This window comes from Hemiscyllium ocellatum, chromosome 31 (genome assembly GCF_020745735.1).
Source record: "Hemiscyllium ocellatum isolate sHemOce1 chromosome 31, sHemOce1.pat.X.cur, whole genome shotgun sequence".
NCBI lineage: Eukaryota > Metazoa > Chordata > Chondrichthyes > Orectolobiformes > Hemiscylliidae > Hemiscyllium > Hemiscyllium ocellatum.
The window spans coordinates 26,907,198-26,927,262 of NC_083431.1; the positions used below are offsets into that span (position 1 = coordinate 26,907,198).

The window sequence follows — 20,065 nt, forward strand, 5'->3', positions numbered from 1 at the left end:
TCCCTATCGGAAAGATGTTGTGAAACTTGAAAGGGTTCAAAAAATATTTACAAGGATGTTGTCAGGGTTGGAGGATTTGAGCTACAGGGAAAGGTTATACAGGCTGGGGCTGTTTTCCCTGGAGCGTCAGAGGCTGAGGGGTGACCTTTATAGAGGCTTACAAAATTACGAGTAGCATGGATAGGGTCAATGGGCAAAGTCTTTTCCCTGGGGTCGGGGAGTCCAGAAGAGGGCATAGCTTTAGGGTGAGAAAGAAAAGATGTAAAAGAGACCTAAGGGCAACCTTTTCACACAGAAGGTGGTACGTGTGTGGAATGAGTTGCCAGAGCAAGTGGTGGAGGCTGGTACAATTGCAACATTTAAGAGGCATTTGGATGGGTATATGAATAGAAAGGGTTTGGAGGGATATGGGCCAGGTGCTGGCAGGTAGGACTAGATTGGGTTGAGGTATCTGGTCAGCGTGGACGGGTTGGACCAAAGGGTCTGTTTCCATGCTGTACATCTCTATGACATACTGGAAATATCAAGATAATTTTCAGATTTGCCACTTGCAAGATGAATACAATGTGGAACTTGATCAATACAACAGAAGAGTTTTTGAATGGCTAAAAGAGATCTCTAAAGTCAACGCATATACAGCAGTAATATTAGATGTTATAAATGACACTATTACAAAAGGCACTATTACACAGCAGACTGATTACATTTATAATCAGTCATGATGGTAGAAACTAGGTATTTAATGTTAATTATTTATTTCTTATGGTTACAGCTGCTGGTAATATTTGATAAGTCAATTTCTAGAGTGAAAACAGCTTTTGTGACACTGTGGTAGTGTCCCTATTTCTAAGCATGGAGGCCCGAATTCAAAATCTACCTGCTCCAGAGATGTGTAATAAATCATTGAAAATATTGATTAGGACAATCAACATATTTTCCAGAATGAATTCTAGCTTGACAGACCATAAAATTTGTTTTAGCAGTTTTGGTTAACAAATCTTATTCATTTTCAAATTATTGTCATTTTTATTTCAGTCGTTATTTCTTTCACCACTGCAAATACACCACCCTGACTTATCAAAGTATCTTTTTAACATTTTGATGATAATATATTTTCTGATATTTTCTCCTGTTCAGGGTACTCACTGCCAATGTCCTTGTTAACATTGTTTTCATCTGCATGGGTCCCCAAGGTCTGTGCATAGCAACAACTTCAGGAGCTATAAAATCAATGCTGTGGATGGCATTGGTGCATTGATCTCAGTGCAGGGACTCTTGACTTGCTGTAGCTTAGCAGGAATATCGTTCACAGTGTAATTCAACATAATTAATTCTCTTTTTGACTGAATATGGTCCTGTGAATCTCACTTTTAATACTTCCACAGGGACAGGGAACAAGATAAACATCTTGACTCTGCTCACATAATTAATTGCTTCAGCTTTTAAAAACTCTCCTCTGGTATTCATTGTTTGTTGTGCTCTTTTCACACGCTTTGTGGCCAATTCTCTCATTTTAGTCAGCTCTTCTCTGAAACTTGACGTAGGGATTGCTAATAGTAAACACTAACAAGGGGACTCCTTCAAACCAATGACAAGGACATTCTTGACAATAACATCGAATCATAGTCTTTAAAGTCTGATGTCATCTTTCTAATGCTTTTCATAATTGTGAATGATAAACTGAAGACATAATTGTTTTATTCTCAAACTGCTCATTATTTCTTTGAATATTTGTGGTAAAGTTCAAATATTAATCTAGTTGTATTTTGTTGTTCAAAATAGGGCCATAACATTTTTACATTTAGCTGATCAACCTCTGCAACTTCTATGTAGGTGTTTGACAACAATTTTAAAAGGTTCACTGCTATTTATCAGGACTTTTAAGTTTTGTGACTTTTGTGACCACCTTTTAAAAGAGAAAATTCCCATTTATTTGACATGGTATAGTTACAAGCTGCCCAACAGCAAATGCTGGTGTTACATGCCATCCAGATTCCACTCATGGCAGTGAATTTTATGGGGTAGAGTATTGTTAGAAATCTAATCAAATCTGATTTGCAAATTACACCAGCATCCCAGCAGCACTAGAACTCAGTAATGGGTGCTGCTAGCACTGCAAGCTGCCCAAGGAGAACATCAATGGTGCCTGGACACAGTTTACTCATAAGTTATTGTGGTGGGAAGAGATTGGGTACCATGGGGAGAGGAGCAAGGGGATGGGTTTTGCAAAGCCAGGCATGGTGATCACCAAGAATGGGTATCAAATCGGGGTTTATAGTGCAAAGTACACTCACAAGTGGGCCACATGGTGGCACATTGGTAAGCACTGCTGTCTCACAGTGCCAGAGACGTGGGTTCAATTCCCACCTCAGGCAACTGTCTGTGTGGAGTTTGCACATTCTCCCCGTGTCTGCGTGGGTTTCCTCCGGGTGCTCCAGTTTCCTCCCACAGTCCAAAAATGTGTAGGTTAGGTGAACTGGCAATGCTAAATTGCCCATAGAGTTAGGTGAAGGGGTAAACGTAGGGCAATGGGTCTGGGTGGGTTGCTCTTTGGAGGGTCGGTGTGGAATTGTTGGGCCAAAGGGTCCTGTTTCCACAATGTAAGTAATCTAATCTTAAAAAAAAAGATACATGTACTTACTTCATGCTTTTTCACCCCATTATGGGATAGGCAGTGAATTATTTGGGTCAATGAGCTTGTTAAACAAACTTAATTGCTCCAGAATGTTTTTATTAAATGGCAGGCAATTTGTCAAGTTGATGCCTGCCATGCTGTATTGTGGGAAACTGCACATTTATGTCAGTTTTTGAGTCAAAGACAACACCTGGTTTAACTAATGTGCCGGACAGCTGCCGACCCAATTTCCAAGTAAAAACTCCAGACCAGCACTCTGTTCTTCTCCACCTCCGAACCCTGTTTTATCTGACTCAGCATCTCCAGAGTTTCAAACCAAATTTTTTGGGCCAGCTAATGTGCAAAGCTTTTTTATCATAATTATAATGTCCTTCTCCCTGCTATAAGCATAGTAAGTCTTCACGACATTATAAGCAACCTGGCACGATGGCACAGCGGTTAGCACTGCTGCCTCACAGTGCCAGAGACCCGGGTTCAATTCCCGCCTCAGGCGACTGATTGTGTGGAGTTTGCACATTCTTCCCGTGTCTGCGTGGGTTTCCTCCGGGTGCTCCAGTTTCCTCCCACAGTCCAAAAATGTGCAGGTTAGGTGAATTGGCCATGCCCGTAGTGTTAGGTGAAGGGGTAAATGTAGGGGAATGGGTCTGGGTGGGTTGTGGGTCGGTGTGGACTTGTTGGGCTGAAGGGCCTGTTTCTACACTGTAACTAATCTAAATAAAAATTAGAATGTAAAATGTAACTTTGAAATTTCACAATTATTGTGCTAATTGCTAAAAATGCAGGATATTAATAGATGACTAAATGTTTTAAGCCCATTTACTCACACTTGCATAAATTTAATGCAACGACAAATTGGATAGAGTGCGTAAAACAAGTAGCTGATACCAAGAGTCTCCGCCCACCGCAGAAGTTGCTTCCCCTCTCGTTAGCAAATTGACTTCAATGTTATTAATCAGAAAGTAATAATGAGGTTTTCTAAAAACATGTATTCATTTTTGATTGGCAGTGGCGAAGAGCTGAAATAGCACTTCTCCAGCAGATCCTACACCACAGCCTGAGCTGAAATATGCAGATGTGGATGGGGATTGTGCAAATAAAAATGGCAGAGAGAAAAGGAAAGAATATAGGCTGACCAGTCACGCGGGAATTTGGTGAAAGTGGAACAGAGTTAAATTATTTGTATTTCAACCCAAGGGCAGGACTGCATTAATTATAATATTGACAGCCTGGACTAGCCGGAGTCTTGAAGGAAGAAAAGCATTAACTTAAAGTTGCTCAAACTAAAACATATCAGTTTCAGTTGGTACAGTTGTCATCCTTAAGTCTATATCTGTTAGCAAAAAAGTTTTTCAAAATACAATGCTACCATCCCCATTAATTCTTCCATAACAGTGGGAGGGGTCATCAAGGTCAAAATTTATACCACTCCACAAATCCTTTCGGAAACTCCAATTCTGGAGTGAAACAGCAAATCCAGTTTATATCACACAGCACACAGGAATAAAATATTTGAAATTATGAAAGTTTTGAAACTTACAAGATACTGGATAAATACTGGAATAGAAAATGAACATTTAAAAACAAGTCTTTAAAGAGCTAAATAATTGTGCCAATTTCAACTGAAACATCTGGGGACAATTATGTGGTGCTGCACACAGAGGTTTCAAACGTCATAAATTTCAGTGGCATCTGAGGCTCCAACCTACTTCCTTCTGTTGAAAGTTTCAGCCAATAATTCCATCATTTTTGCATTGGATTGAAGCCAAATTTACTAGGTTCCCTAATCTACTGAGCTTGAGACTGTGCAATGAAACATTCTATTTTTAACTGAATGTTTTAGCCATATTCAAATATGCTTAATGGATGATCCATCTTGGCGTTCTCCCAAGGGCCCCAGAACCCCACACGCCAGGCTTCAAGTATTTTTATTCACTTGATGGTATAAAGAACTGGCTGAAGCACTGAGCACTGTAAAGGATATGGACCCTGACAAATATACTGAAGACTTGTAGAGAATTAGTTGTACCCCTTTACAAGCTGTTCCAGTTGATGACAATTCAACTTGGTTCATTAGTGTCCCTCCAGTCTCCTTAGTAAGGGTACAATTGCTGAGATGAACAGGTTCCAACAACACTCAGCATCATCAAGGACAAAGCAGACCACTTGACAGGTGCCCCTTGCATTATCTTAAACATTTATTCCGTGCACCACCAATGCATAGTGGTAGCAATGCATACCATCTACAAGATACGCTGCAATATCTCACCATGACAACTTCAATGGTCATACATCTCTATTCCTCTACACCTCTCAGTACCCTATTTATAACGATTTTCTTTGCCTTATCTGTCCTTTCCAGCTGAATTACCCCACATTTCTCTGGGCAGAAATCCATTTGCCATTTTCGGCCAATCTGATCAATCCATTTGTATCTTCCTGCAGTATCCAATTTCATTCCTCATGATCAAACAAATCATCAGCAAACTTCATAATCATACCCCAACATTTATAGAATCATGGGATGGTCAAAGTACAGGAAGCCATTTGGTCCGGTGTGTCCACGCCAGCTCTCTGCTGGAGTAATTTAGCTAGTTCCATTCTCATGAGCCTTCTCTGTGAAAATTCCTCTTCAATTTGTCATTATTACACTTGCAGGCAATACACTCCACAACTTAACAACTCATGCCTAGAGAAGTGCTACTGTTGGTTCTTTCGCCAGCACCTTATGTTGGAATTCTTTGGTTCTTAACTCTTCTGCTAAAAGGAACACTTTTTAAATTGATTTTCTTAGAATACATTTGATTTTAAGCCTCTAACAAACATCCTTTCCACCTTCTGGAAGGGAACAGCCCCAGAGTCGCTGACTTTTCATGTGACTGGGACTTTGGGTTGAATTTTCATGATGGAACGGAAAGTGCCGATCAGGCAAGGCTCAAATACACAACCCTATCTCAATTCAGGAGGCTCCGGCCTACCATATTCAATCTTGGCAGTATGATGTGCCTGCCTCCAGATGAAAACTGAAGAGCCCAGCAGACCAGAGGGCACACCTCTGTTTACTGGCACATCAATGCATTTGTAACCATGGTCATCAGGCTCTCACCCATCCTCAGTGCACCCTACATTTCCTACACCTTATTCTGAGACCTTCCATCACCCTATTGTCCCCATTCTGCCAGTGTGTACCATGTAGAGAACCAATGAGCTGTTGGGAAGTTTGGCAAATTTTGAAATATTCATGAAGCTGACAACGTATGCAGAAGTGAAAACCAAAAAAAAGTGTTGGAAATCACAGCAGATCAGACAGCATCCAGGGAAAGAGCGCAAGCTAACAGTTCAAGTCTGGACGACTCTTCATCAGCTCCGATTTCCGGCAATTCTTGGGTTTTCAGTACAGATTCCAGTATGTGTAGCAATTTCCCACAAAATGTAAGCAGAAGCTTTGATTCAAAATGTCAATATGAGAAGCTTTTATCTATTTCTGATCTGTCAATCGTGTGCAAATAAACACAGATATTGAAAAACCACAAAGAATGACTTACTTCAAGATAATAGAGACCTGAATCACCACTCTCCTCTGCAACTGTGTCAACATTGCCTACAGAGCTAAATATCTTATTAATTTTCAGAGTTCGGCCATTAATAATTTGGCCACTGATAGTTTCCAGATTGCCATATGATGAATGAGAAGCTAAAAAAGTTCAAAGAAAATGTTGGATGACTGTTTTCTCAAAGTTTATTTAACTCCACAGCACAAGAGTGGGGAGCAGGTAAATGAAAATTTGCATGACGTCTAGTGGCTGGGGTGTATATAGAATGTGTGACAGGAAAAGTGGAAGAGGGAGGTATCTGGGCAGCACACTGGTTGCGATGAGCAAAATAGGGAGGATGTGGTGTCCTGAGCGTGGTAGGTGGGGGAGGGATTGTAGTTACAGAGAATCAAGCAAAGAAAGTAAGTTCCCTAAAGGGCAGGGTCAGTACTGTGCAAATTCGTGTGCGGGTCTTAGAACGCTGACTGGCAACAGGGCTTTGGGTTTACCTGCATTTTCAATATCCTCACTAATCTCAGACACTCTCTTTTAAAAATGCATACATTGGAGCTGCAACTCAGCCTGCAAATCCAATTATTTCCCATAGAGTTGCAGGTACAGCAATATTGGACAATAACTGAACACTCATGAAAAACTGAACAAGAAAAAACAGCACAACATGGGTAGTCAATCCTCACTGCATTCTGGAAATTTTGGAATTGCAATTCTTCAAAATAAAAAGACCAAATGTTCTGATACGAGTAAAAAGTGGTGTTAAACTTCGCCAGCATCTGCAGTGAAAGAAACAGAATTAACACTAAGTCCAAGATGACTCTTATTCAGAACTGACCTAAAGAAAAGTCATATTGGACCTCCATACATTACTCCTTTCTGCATAAATGCCGTCAGACCTATTTGCTAACTTTTTCAGCATTTTCTGTGTTTTTTTTAAAATTCAGTTTCCAGCAGTAATTTGTTTTTATTCCAGAACATTCTGAATCATGATACTATTTACCATAAGAAATTTGAAAACTCCAGCTGAGAGTGAAGAGGTCTATTAAAACTCAAATTTATGAAAATCAAAGCTAGCAAAACAAGTGCACAAACTTGCAAGAATTTGTCTATTCCCTGCTTGCCCTCGAGAAGGTGGTGGTGAGAAGCCTTTTTGAACTGTTACGGTCCATATGGTGTAGGCAGACACAATGTTGTTCAGGGATATCCCAGGATTTTGACCCAGTGACACTGAAGGAACAGTGATATACTTCCAGGTCAGAATGGTGGGTGACTTGGAGGGGATTTTGGGTGGTGTTCCCATGTATCTGCTGCCCATGTCCTTCCAGATAGTAATGGTAGAACTCGTAGTGAATCTTTGCAGTACATCTTTCAGATGGTTCACACTGCTACTACTGTGGGTCCAATGGTGGAGATTACGCCAATCACCACATCCTGGATTGTGTCAAGCTTCTTGAATGCTACTTTTCCACAAGAAAGGAAATGTCCACCTCACCTCTAATCATCACCATGTGTCAACCATGATGTGTGCCAAAATGTTTAATTCTCTGATCAAAAAAGTTCTGATGATGCACACATAAATAAAAATGAAATCAATGTAGTGTGAACATTTGATCAAAATTTCATTTTTGAAAAGACCTGTAATCAACGTTGTGCTCTCGAGATTTCTGTTAATGGCAACAGAGTTCAACAGGAAGGGTTTTGTCATAATAGAGAGCCTTCCTGTTTAAGCAGGTGACTTTTTCATAGCCCACCTATAGGGGATGGTGGGGTTCACCAATGGAGAACATTCCCAGTGTGTTATTGTAAGTGCCTCCCATGCACTCTGCTGACAGTTTACATTTTAATTGCAATCACAGGGAAAATGGGAATAAGAGATCAGAGTTCTGGTTACACCCTACCCTGTGTATAAAGCTCTTAACTTGAGGCAATATTAGAGGCAGGAATACATTGGAGCAAAAGGATCATCAGGCATTTGTAAAAGATTGTCGACTTCTGTTCATTTTATACTGTGTGGGTAGCTCACTTATGCCAAAGATTTGCCCTATTAGCCTTAGGATTTGAATTACACCTGGACTGCATGTGTTTCTGGGTACAAATGCACAGGAAATTCCATGTACATCTGTGGGAGGTGGCACACAACAAGTAAATCATTCAGATATGAACATTCATGACATCTTAATGAGTCACGTGGGTGACCAATCCGAGTTACATTCAGGGAATTTTTGGAATTGCTCAATTTCTTTAAAAAGTAAACAGAACTTCCTGACACTGTGATGCAATTCAGCAATGTGACAATTTTGAAAACCCCAGCTGGGAATAAAGAGGTTTATGTAAGAACAAAAACTAACATTTTACATACAAACTAGGAGCAGAGTAGACCATTCGGCCCTTTGAGCCAGCTCCACCATTCAATATTATTATGACTGATACTCTATCTCAATGGCATTTTTCTTGTTTCTTCTTATACCCTTTGATACCTTTATAATCTAAACATTAATCTATCTCTTTATTGAACATATTCTTTGACATGGCATCCACAGCCTTCTGTGGTAGAGAAATTCACAGGTTCACTACTCTGAGTGAAAAAGGATTTCTCATCTCAGACTTATATGGAGGTGGGGGCTGGGGGTTGGTCACACCATAGCCTGAGCCTGGCATCTGGTTCTAGAGTCCCCAAACAGGACAAACATCCACCCAGCATGTAGTTTGCCCAGCCCTGCTGAAATTTTACGTTTCAATCAAATCCTTCTCATCTGTGGTGAAATGCAAACCCAGTTGAACTAATCTCTCCTCATAGGGCAGTCCTCCAATCCCCGGTATCACACTAGTTAATCTCTGCACCACTGTTCCCTATGGCAAATATAATCTTTCTTGTGTAGGGAGACCAAAACTGGAAGCAATCCTCCAGGTTTGGTCTGACCAGGGCCCTGTATAACTGATCTCAGATATCCCTGTTTCTGAATTCCAATCCTCTTGCAATGAAGGCCAATTTACCATTTGCCTTGCGAATTGCTTGCTGCACATGCACTTTCATTGATTGGTGTACAAGGGGACACAGGTTCCTTTCTACATCCACACTTCCCAATATATCACCATGCAACTCTGATTCTTTTTTAATGTCTTTCCTTATGTTTCAACCAATGTTTGGGGAATTCCTAATATTTTCTGTTCCTTAGTGTTCCTCATCTCCATCCATACGGAGTCCACATCGTGATTTTCTAAGCCAATGTCTTCCTTGCTATTGCCTTGGTTCACTCCTTTACTAATAATGCTACTCCACTTCCTTCCCTTTGCGTATGTTCTTCCTATATAATGAAATATCCCTTGGTCATCCTGCAGCCATGTCCCTATAATCACAACTAACAACCGTTTCTATCTATTTGCGCAGCTAATTCATCTACCTTATTATGAATGCTCCACATAATAAGGAACAAAGTCTTTAACTTTTTTTAACCTTCTTCGTTATCTTAGCTTTATTTTGGTCAAATTTGTTTTTCACCCTTTCATTTCTCCTTTCCACTTTTTGCTGCTCATCTTTCTGTCTTTTGTTTGCGTACTTGTTTCTCCCACATCTATCTTTCTCTTCAGACATCCCTTTGACATTCTAATTTAAACCCAGCTGGCCAGCACGAGCAACTCCACCCCGAAAAGAGATAGGTCCTGGTCCTGCTTGTATTAGTCCCACTAACTAGTCCTCATGTCCCAAGAATTTATATTTTTCCCTCCTATATCTTTTCTCCAGCCAAGTATTCACCTGGCATAGAACATAGTACAGGCTCTTTGGCCCTTGATGTTGTGCTGGCCTTTTATCCTACTCTAAGCTCAGACTAAACACATATCCTTGATTGTACTATCTTCCATGTGCCTATTCAAGAGTTGTTTATATGTCCCTTATGTATCTGACTCTACAACCACTGCTGGCAGTGCATTCCACACACCCACCACTCTCTGTGTAAAGAACCTATCTCTGCAATTAAAGATTCCTGCAATTAAAATTATGCCCCTTCATGATAGACATTTCCACCATGGGAAAAAGTCTCTGGCTACCAGTCTGTCTATGCCTCTTAACATCTTGTACGTCTTTATCAAGTCACCCCACATCCTTCTTCACTCCAATGGGAAAAGCCCTAGCTCCCTCAAACTTTCTTCATAAGACATGCCCTCCAGTCCAGGCAGCATCCTGGTAAATCTCCTCTAGACCCTCTCTATAGCTTCCACATCTTTCGTATAATGAGGCAACCAGAACTGAACACAATATTCCAAGTGTGATCTAAGCAGGACTCTACAGAGCTGCAGCATAACCTCACGGACCTTAAACTCAATCCTCCTGTTAATGAAAGCCAATACACCATATGCCTTCTTAACAATCCTATAAACTTGGGTGGCAACTCCAAGGGATCTATGGACATGGATCCTAAGATTGCTCTGTTCCTCCACACTGCCAAGAATTTTGCTTTTAATCCTTCAAATATGACCTTCCAAAGTGAATGACTTCACACTTTTCCAGGTTGAACATCATCTGCCACTTATCAGCCCAGTCCTGCATCCTGTCGATGTCCTATTGCAACCGAAAACAGCCTTCCACACTATCCACAAATACACTAATCTTGTGTCATCAGCAAACTTACTAACCTATCTTTCCACTTCCGCATCCAAGTCACTTACAAAAATCACAAAGAGCAGAGGTCCCAGAACTGATCCCTGAGGAACACCACAGGTCATCGAACTCCAGGCTGAATACTTTCCATCTACCACCACCCTCTGTTTTCTATGGGTTCACTAATTCTGTATCCAGGCAGCCAGATTTCCCTGTATCCCATGCCTCCTTACTTTCTGAATGAGCCTACCAGGGGGAACTTCACATCAAACGCCAAGTTAAAATCCATGTACATCACATCCACTGCTCTACCTTCATCAATGTGCTTTGTAACATCCTCAAAGACTTCAATAAGGTTTGTGAGGCATGACCTGCCCCTAATCAAACTATGGTTTTCCAAGTAATCATAAATTCTGTCTCTCAGAATCCTCTGCAATACTTTGCCTACCACTGACTTAAGACTGACTCATTTGTAATTCCCAGGGTTATTCCAATCCCTTTGTTGAACAAGGAAATAACATTTGCCACCCACCAATCATCTGGCACTATTCCAGTGGACAGTGAGGAAGCAAAGATCATTGCAGTAATCTCTTACCTCGGGTATAGCCGATCTGGCCAGGGGATTTATCCACCCTTATGTTTTTCAAAATTTTCAGCACATCTTCCTTCCTGACATCAACTTGCTCCAGCATATCAATCGGTTTCATGCTATCCTCAGAAACGTCAAGGTCCCTCTCAGTAGTGAATACTGAAGTAAAGTATTCATTACAGACTGCCCGGAAGTCCTCCGACTCCAGGCACAAGTTCCCTCCATTATCCCTGTTCAGCCTTACCCTCACCTCTAGCCATCCGCTTGTTCCTTCACAAAAGTGTAGAACGCCTTAGGGTTTTCCTTAATCCTACCCACTAAAGTTTTTTCATGCCCCCTTCTAGGTCCTAAGTCCATTCTTCAGTTCCTTCATGGCTACATTGTAACCCTCTAAAGTCCTGTCTGGCCCTTGCCTCCTCAGCCTTAAGTAAGCTTCATTCTTCCTCTTGACTAGATGTTCCACATCCCCTATCACCCAAGGATCTTTCAACCTACCATCCTTTCCTTGCCTCAGTGGAACAAACCTGTCCAGCACTATCAGCAAGTGCTTCCTAAACAACCTCCACATTTCTGTTTGCATTTCATTGAGAACATCTGTTCCCAGTTTAAGCACCACAGTTCCTGCCTAATTGCATTGTAATTCCCCCTCCCCCAATTAAATACTTCCCCATGTCATCTCCTCATATCCTTCTCCACGAGTAGAGTAAAGGTCAAGGAGTTGTGATCACTATCATCGAAATACTCTCCCAAAAGAGATCTGACACCTGGCATGGTTTGTTGCAAAGCACCAAATCCAATATGGCCTCCCCTCTAATCAACCTATCTACGTATTGTTTCAGGAGCCCTTCCCGGACACACCTGATAAAAACTGCTCCATCCAAACTATTTGAACTAGAGTCATAGAGTCAGAGATGTACAGCATGGAAACAGACCCTTCAGTCCAACCTGTCCATGCTGACCAGATATCCCAACCCAATCTAGTCCCACCTGCCAGCACCCGGCCCATATCCCTCCGAACCCTTCCTATTTATACACCCACCCAAATGCCTATTAAATGTTGCAATTGAACTAGCCTCCACCACTTCCTCCGGCAGCTCATTTTATACACGTACCACCCTCTGCGTGAAAAAGTTCTCCCTTAGGTCTCTTTTATATTTTTTCCCTCTCACCCTAAACTTGTGCTCTCTAGTTCTGGACTCACCCACCCCAGGGAAAAGACTTTGTCTATTTATCCAATCCATGCCCATCATGATTTTATAAACCTCTATAAGGTCACCCCCTCAGCCTCTGATGCGCCAGGGAAAACAGCCCCAGTCTGTTCAGCCTCTCCCTACAGTTCAAATCCTCCAACTCTGGCAACATCCTTGTAAATCTTTTCTGAACCCTTTCAAGTTTCACAACATATTTCCCTTAGGAAGGAGACCAGAACTGCATGCAATTTTTCAAAGGTAGCCTAACCAATGTCTTGTACAGCTGCAGCATGACCTCCCAACCCCTGTACTCAATACTCTGACCAATAAAGGAAAGCATACCAAATGCCTTCTTCACTATCCTATCTACCTGCGACTCCACTTTCAAGGAGCTATGAACCTGCACTCCAAGGTCTCTTTGCTCAGCAATACTCCCGGGGACCTTAACATTAGGTGTATAAGTCCTGCTAAGATTTGCTTTCCCAAAATGCAGCACCTCGTATTTATCTAAATTAAACTCCATCTGCCACTTCTCAGTCTATTTGCCCATCTGATCAAGATCCCATTGTAATCAGAGGTAACTTTCTTCGCTGTCCACTATGCCTTCAATTTTGGTGTCATCTGCAAACTTATTAACTATACCTTTTAAGCTCATATCCAAATCTTTTATATAAATGACGAAAAGTAGAAGACCCAGCAACAACTCTTGTGGCACTCCACTGGTCACAGGCCTCCAGTCTGAAAAACAACCCTCCACCACCACCCTCTGTCTTCTATGTTTGAGCCAGTTCTGTATCAAACTGGCTAGCTCTCCCTGTATTCTACGAGATCTAACCTTGCTCACTAGTCTACCATGGGGACCCTTGTCGAACGCCTTACTAGATAGGGTGTATAGCGAAAGCCTTTATCCTTGGATGGTAAAGGCTAGTATGAGGGAGCATAGCTTTAAATTGAGGGGTCTTAGGAGCAGGACAGATGTCAGACAGAGGTTCTTTACTCAGAGAGTAGTAAGGGTGAGGAGCAGTAGTTGTAGACGTGCCAAATTTCAGGGCATTTAAGTGGTCATTGGATAAACATATCTAATGGAATAGTGCAGTTTAGATGGGCTTCAGATTGGTTTCACACATTGGCGCAACGTCAAGGGCCAAAGGGCCTGTACTGCGCTGTAATGTTCTATGTTACTCCCTTTCCCTACCTATGTCATTGGTATCGATGTGTACCACGACATCTGGCTGTTCTCCCTCCCCATTAAGAATCCTGTAGACTCGATCCAAGACATCTCTGACCCTGGCACCCGGGAGGCAACATACCATCCAGGGAGTCTTGCTCGCAACCACTGAATCTCCTGTCTGTTCCTCTCATGATTGAATCACCTTTCACTATTGCTTTCCTATTCTCTCCCTTCTCTTCTGAGCCACAGAGCCAGGTTCAGTGCCAGAAACCTGGCCACTACGGCTCTCCCCTGGTAGGTCACCCACCCCAACAGCATCCAAAACAGTACACAGGGGAACCTCAAAATTATCTGAACAAGATCACAGGGTCCCAATGTTTGGCTAAACAGTGTTACCCGACATTCGACTATCCAAACATTTGATTCTCTGAACATAACATTCCCTGCCCTGTCGTTCGGATAATTGAAGTTCCTCTGTACTTAATATTGATGTGCGTGGCCACGGGGGGTCTGCACTGTCTGCCTATTCCCTTTCCCTCTCCTGATGGCATATCCTGTTATTTTCACTCACTCTAGCACATGGCACTGACAACAAACCTGAGATTACCACCTTTAAGGTCCTTTTCTTTTTAAATTTACACTCTACCTCCTAATATTAAGTCCTAATTTAAACTAAACTATTTCCAGAAGATTCTAGAACCAGAGGACATATCCAAGAACAAGACCACTCAGGAAAGATGTTCGAAAGCACTTCCACATATAAAGAGTGGTGGAGGTTTGAAACTCTCCTCAAAATGTTAGTTGATGCTAATTCAATTGTTAAATTTAAATGTGAGATAGACAAAAAAAAATTAAGCAAGGGAATATGGGCCCAAGGCAGGAATATGGAGTTAGATTACAGGTCAACCAAGTTTTTTTATTGAATAGCGATGCTGGCTTGACTAGCAGACTGTTCCTATGTTCCTCATTTTAAGAACCAATAGCGCACATACTTAAACCCCTCCCAGTTAATATCCCCGCGAGTTAAATCACATGGGTAATTGTATAATGTGATGACAAATGCCCGCTGCTTCTGCGTAACTCGGGGTTGTGTAACAATAAGGTCTTAGAATGAGATCAGTTAAAGAGGAGAAAACCTTGCTCCAATCCTTGAGCCCTGAGTCCCGGCGTGAGTTAGGACTCACCTATGGAAACAGCTACGAGACCGTGAGAGGCCGGGGAGTATGTACCGATCAGATCCTCGGCCATCCGCGGCTGCAGATAAAAGCTGAAAAGAGGGTCAACGAGTTAGAATTCACCGTATTTGTTGAAGGAGTTAGGTTTAGCATATGCTCCCCACCCCCCCAAAGGTTACACAATAGCCTATTGACAATTGACACCCTTAAGAAAAATAATTTCCGTGAACACCCTGTCCAAAACGAAACCCAAGTCATCGATCAGTATCTAAATTTACAAGGAATCACCGTGTTTCAAACCTGACAGACAATGAGTTTGACACTCACCACAGGATAGCCCAGATGCCTGTTACCACACTGTGAACCATTGAGGTGCAGATGTTTCTCCACTTCCAGGTGTTCCTCAGGGCAGATTCTGGAATCGGGAGATATGCCACACCTCGACTGATCAGTCTGAAACCCCCAAAAGAGAGCCCTACAATTAAAACCCCGGGATTCCACCCCGTGGTCATATTTCATACCCGGTGCACACCGAAGGAATATACAGATTGTCCCAACTAAAATAAAAACTGGACAAGGTTATTGTTTTGACATGATTTGCTTGCAGAGTGTGTGCAAGTCCTTTCCCCAGGGGCTCCAAGTGTGGTTAGGAGAAGAGCTCAGCTTCCACCAACCTTCCGAAAGACCCACCAACAAAGTCTCCGTTCGCGACGTGCGCACACTGGGCGGGATCGGGAGCTCTGAGGAAAGCTCACTGTTTGTTTCCCGCCCACAAGTTATGTGTAACCCTCACACAAACAGAGATTACATGGAGCTGGCAACCAGGCGACGACTTTTGCCGCGAAGCGTCAATCATCTTGGCATTCTGAGACAGTGACAACAACAAAACCGGACAAGGGAATCAATGACTCACCATTACACCCACACACACTGGTTTTTCACTTCAATTTGTTGCCTACCAGTTGGCCGACACTGTATCCGCGTTTTTGTACCGCCCGAGATGGGAGCTAGATCCTCCCCTTAGCAATAGGGATCCTCCCAATTGTTTGAGACAAATAATAATCCCGCCTGGTACCTCAGAGTTTCCCCACTCGCCGTTAACCAGCAGTATATTCCTTTCGGCTGAACTTTCAATAAATTGCTGCTCTTGTTGAATCTTACACTGACACCTGGTGACAACCAGGAGTTAGTTTTTTTTGGTTCCACTGTACTTAAAACGGCTACTCCCAACTTAAGTTGCAATTTTTAGAATTTAACGAAACGTTCATGACGCATGGGTTATCAGGCAGACTCACGGAGTGGAGAAATTAGCTTATATTCGAATATGCGGTAACACATCAAGCCGAGACTCCATTTAGATTGTAGGAGCAAATAACTGCAGATGCTGGAAAGTGCGCTGAAAACAAAACAAAATGCTGGCGATCACAGCGAGTCAGGCAGCATCCACAGAGAGAAAGCAAGCTACCGTTGCAAGTCGAGTTGACTCTTCATCAGAATTACATTGGCCTGTTAATGATTGCAATTATGCCAACTCTACTGGGACTCCACACAAACTCAATAGGTCCACAATACTATGCCCATGCTACAGTTCATCTACGAACTATCCTTTACATTCTCCTGTATCTATATTCATTCAAGGCATTAAATATGTGAATATAAAATGCTAGTTGGTTTGATCAGGAGATATTTAGTAGGTGACATGGAGGATGCAGGTTTTGCCACTGCTGATTTGGTGACCATGGAAGAGGATGAGGGAGGAGGCAAGTAACACAGTTGTCCTATTCTGAGGTAAGTAGCTTACTTCCACCTTCTCAAGGGCAATTAGAGATGGGCAGTAAATACTGGCCAATACCTGTTTAGCCATACTACTAAAATAAATAAAGTGGAATGCATCATTTCCCCCTCCAACTCTATTTTGATTTAATCCCTGCCCTCCCCTTCACTGTTTGATCACACAGCATTGCCCTTTGATGTGAAGGGCACTGCTTGTCACAGGCCACTCGGGTGTTTCCTTCCTTCCTGGTGGTGGAAATTAAATAAAGATTTGTGCACCTTGTGTCTCACAACTGCACACACACACCATGGGTGCAGGGGAAAAAATAATCACTACCGCAGTTAGACAGTAGTGTGGGGGAAAGAAAAGAAAAAAAGAAGAAAAAGGAGAAGAAAAAATAAACAGGAAAAAAATAAATAAAATAAAGTGGAGTGCATCATTTCCCCCTCCAACTCTATTTTGATTTAGTCCCTGCCCTCCCCTTCACTGTAAAAAAAAGAAAAAATATATAAATAAAATAAAAATTTCAAATGTAATATATGAATCACACAATATTATTTTGCAGACAAACAACTAATCAACAAAATGTGCTTAAAATACTCTGAAGGTCTGGCAGCATTTATGGAGAGGAAAACAGAGTTAACATTGAGAATGATTCTTCTTTCAACATTGTTTTTTCTCTGCACCATGTATTGGTCAGAAGACATTTCTGCACATTGATGAATGTGTTAGTGGCAGAATCTTTCAATTGTGCGGTGTGAGGCAGTGGATGCTTGACTACACTGTATCGAATAGTCTGTTACAATGTTACTTTGGCTCTGAGTAATAAGGAATGGGTCAAAGTTAGGAATTTGAGAGTCCCACCATTTTCAGATTTGGGAATGATAATGAATTCAAATCTTTAAAAAGGTTAGTTCATTCTTTGTAAAATAGCTGGAATCCATTATTTTAATCAGATGTCACGTCCTGTGAGATACCAATATCATCGAATAACTTGAAGCTCAATATGGAAAATGACACCACTGTCGTATTTGGAAAATCTGTGAATTTGCAATTTACAAACTGAGACACTTTCTTTAATGGAACATATGCTTTGCACTAAAAAAAATTAAAGGGAAGGGTACAAACTTAGAAGACAAAATTATGTTAAAATTACATAGGCAATTAGCCCCTTTATCTCTAATAGGTTAAACATTTCAGTGAACAAAGCAGGAATTTGGGATGGGGAGTAAGCTAAGCTCATAGAAGAATCTTAAAGCTTTATCAGAAATAAATGATCAGCCTGTAGCTTGGGAAGGGGCCACAATTAGTTCTCCAGCCTTAAAAAATGGAGAAGGTTGAGAAAGATTATTGGTTCAAGTTAGAAAAATAATTATCGTACAGCATAAGAACCACACCATTTGGGTACACTTACTGACAATGTGAAAATTGCAGATATGTCCTGTAGAGAAAAAAACGCAGGACAAATCCAACTGAGCTAATTACTGCCCCACCAGTCCACTCTTGGTCACCAGTAAAGTGATGAAGGTATCATCAACAATGCTATCAAGCAGCACCTGCTCAGCAATAACCTGTTCATTGAAGCCTAGTTTGGATTCTGCCAGAGCGTCTCAGCTCCTGACCTCATTACAGCCTTGGTTCAAACATGGACAAAAGAGATGAATTGAAAACGTGTTGCTGGAAAAGTGCAGCAGGTCAGGCAGCACCCAAGGAATAGGAAATTCGACGTTTCGGGCTGAATTCCAAAGGTGAGGTGAGAATGCCAGCCCTTGACATCAAGGCTGCATTTGACTGAGTGGGGCATCAGGAAAAACTGGTATCAGGGGGCAAACTTTCCACTGGTTGAAATCCTACCCACCACATAGGAAGATCGTTGTGGTTGTTGAAGGTCAGTCATCTCAACTCCAGGGCATCTCTGCAGGAGTTCCTCAGAGTCCTTGGTCCAACCGTCTTCAGCTGCTTCATCAATGATCTTCCCTACATATAATGTCCAATGTGGGGCAACTCACTGATGATTACACAATTACACCATTAGCAACTCCTCAGATACCAAAGCAGTTCAAATTTAAATGCAACAAGATCTGGACAATATCCAGCTTGGGCTAACAAGTGGCAAGTAATAGTTGTGCCACACAAATGCAGGCAATGACTATTCACAATGACCACCACAAGATCCTCCACTATCAACATCCTTGAGATTACCATTGACCAGAAATTCAACTGGACTCACCACATCAACACAATGGCTACAAGAGCAGATCAGAGACTAGGAATACTTCATCACTTTACTGGTGACCAAGAGTGGACTGGTGGGGCAGCAATTAGCTCAGTTGGATTTGTCCTGCGTTTTTTTTCTCTACAGGACATATCTGCAATTTTCACATTGTCAGTAAGTGTACCCAAATGGTGTGGTTCTTATGCTGTACGATATTATTATTACTTGGAATAGAATAGAATCTCCTTTATTGTCATGTGATCTTTTTTAAAATGGCTGCCTTTAATGGTGCCATATTATGTAGAAGTAGCTAGGTACAAATTTTAGATACAAAAGAGAAATAAAATGACAAGTAGTAGAATTATTTACAGGATCTAAAGAATTAGTTAGAAATAAGATAGCTGTAACATAGTTAAAGGGAAGACATTAGAGTGCGGTAAGGAATTTCAAATAGCAGCAGCTCAGCACATGGTTTGACTGCATGTGCCAGGTCCCACTCCAACAATAGTGCCGGTCTGTTCCAAGCTTTCAGTCTGCTTCACACTGGCACTCAGCTGCACCAAGGTAAGTTGCGCTGCAACAGGACTCACTTCCCCTGACACTGCTCTGGGACTTGCTTCCCCTCGCACAGCACCCACACTCACTTCCCCTCACACTGCGCTGGGAGTCACTTCTCCTCGCACTGCACTGAGACTCAATTCCTCTTGTGATGTACCGAGAGTACATTCCCATCACCCTACACTTTGAATCACTTCTCCTTGCACTGCACCAAGACACACTTCCCCTAGTCCTGCACTGAGACACAATTCCCCTCGCACTGCACTAGGACTCGCTTTCCCCCGGCGCTCCACCGGGTCTCATTTCCCGTCATGCTGCTCCAGGAGAAACTTCCCCTCACATTTCACCAAGACATGATTCTCCTTGGACTACGCCGAGGCTCCCTTCCCTTCACACTGCACTGGGACTCCCTTCCCTTCACACTGCACCCGGACTCACTTCCCCTCGAGTTGCAGCGGAACTCAATTCCACTCGCGCAGCACTGGAACTCACTTTCCCTCGCACTGCACTGGGACTCACTCCCCCTCACACTTCATCGGGACTCCCTTCCCCTTGTGCTGTACTGGGACTCACTTCCTCTTGTGTTGCACCAGGACTCACTTCCCCTCACACTGCA

General features: G+C 42.2%; 1 protein-coding gene across 1 annotated transcript in view; it reads right to left on the reverse strand.

The window, feature by feature from the left end:
- The window catches only part of tlcd2 (TLC domain containing 2), a 56,721-nt gene extending 41,074 nt beyond the window's left edge, over positions 1–15,647 (reverse strand). The window contains exons 1-2 of the mRNA XM_060848103.1: positions 15,230–15,647; positions 14,912–14,994 (exon numbers count right to left, since the gene is read on the reverse strand). Of these exons, the coding sequence (XP_060704086.1) occupies positions 14,912–14,994; positions 15,230–15,414 (268 nt within the window). The 5' untranslated portion in view covers positions 15,415–15,647. The remainder of the gene's footprint in view (positions 1–14,911; positions 14,995–15,229) is intronic.
- Positions 15,648–20,065: the final 4,418 nt, after the last annotated feature.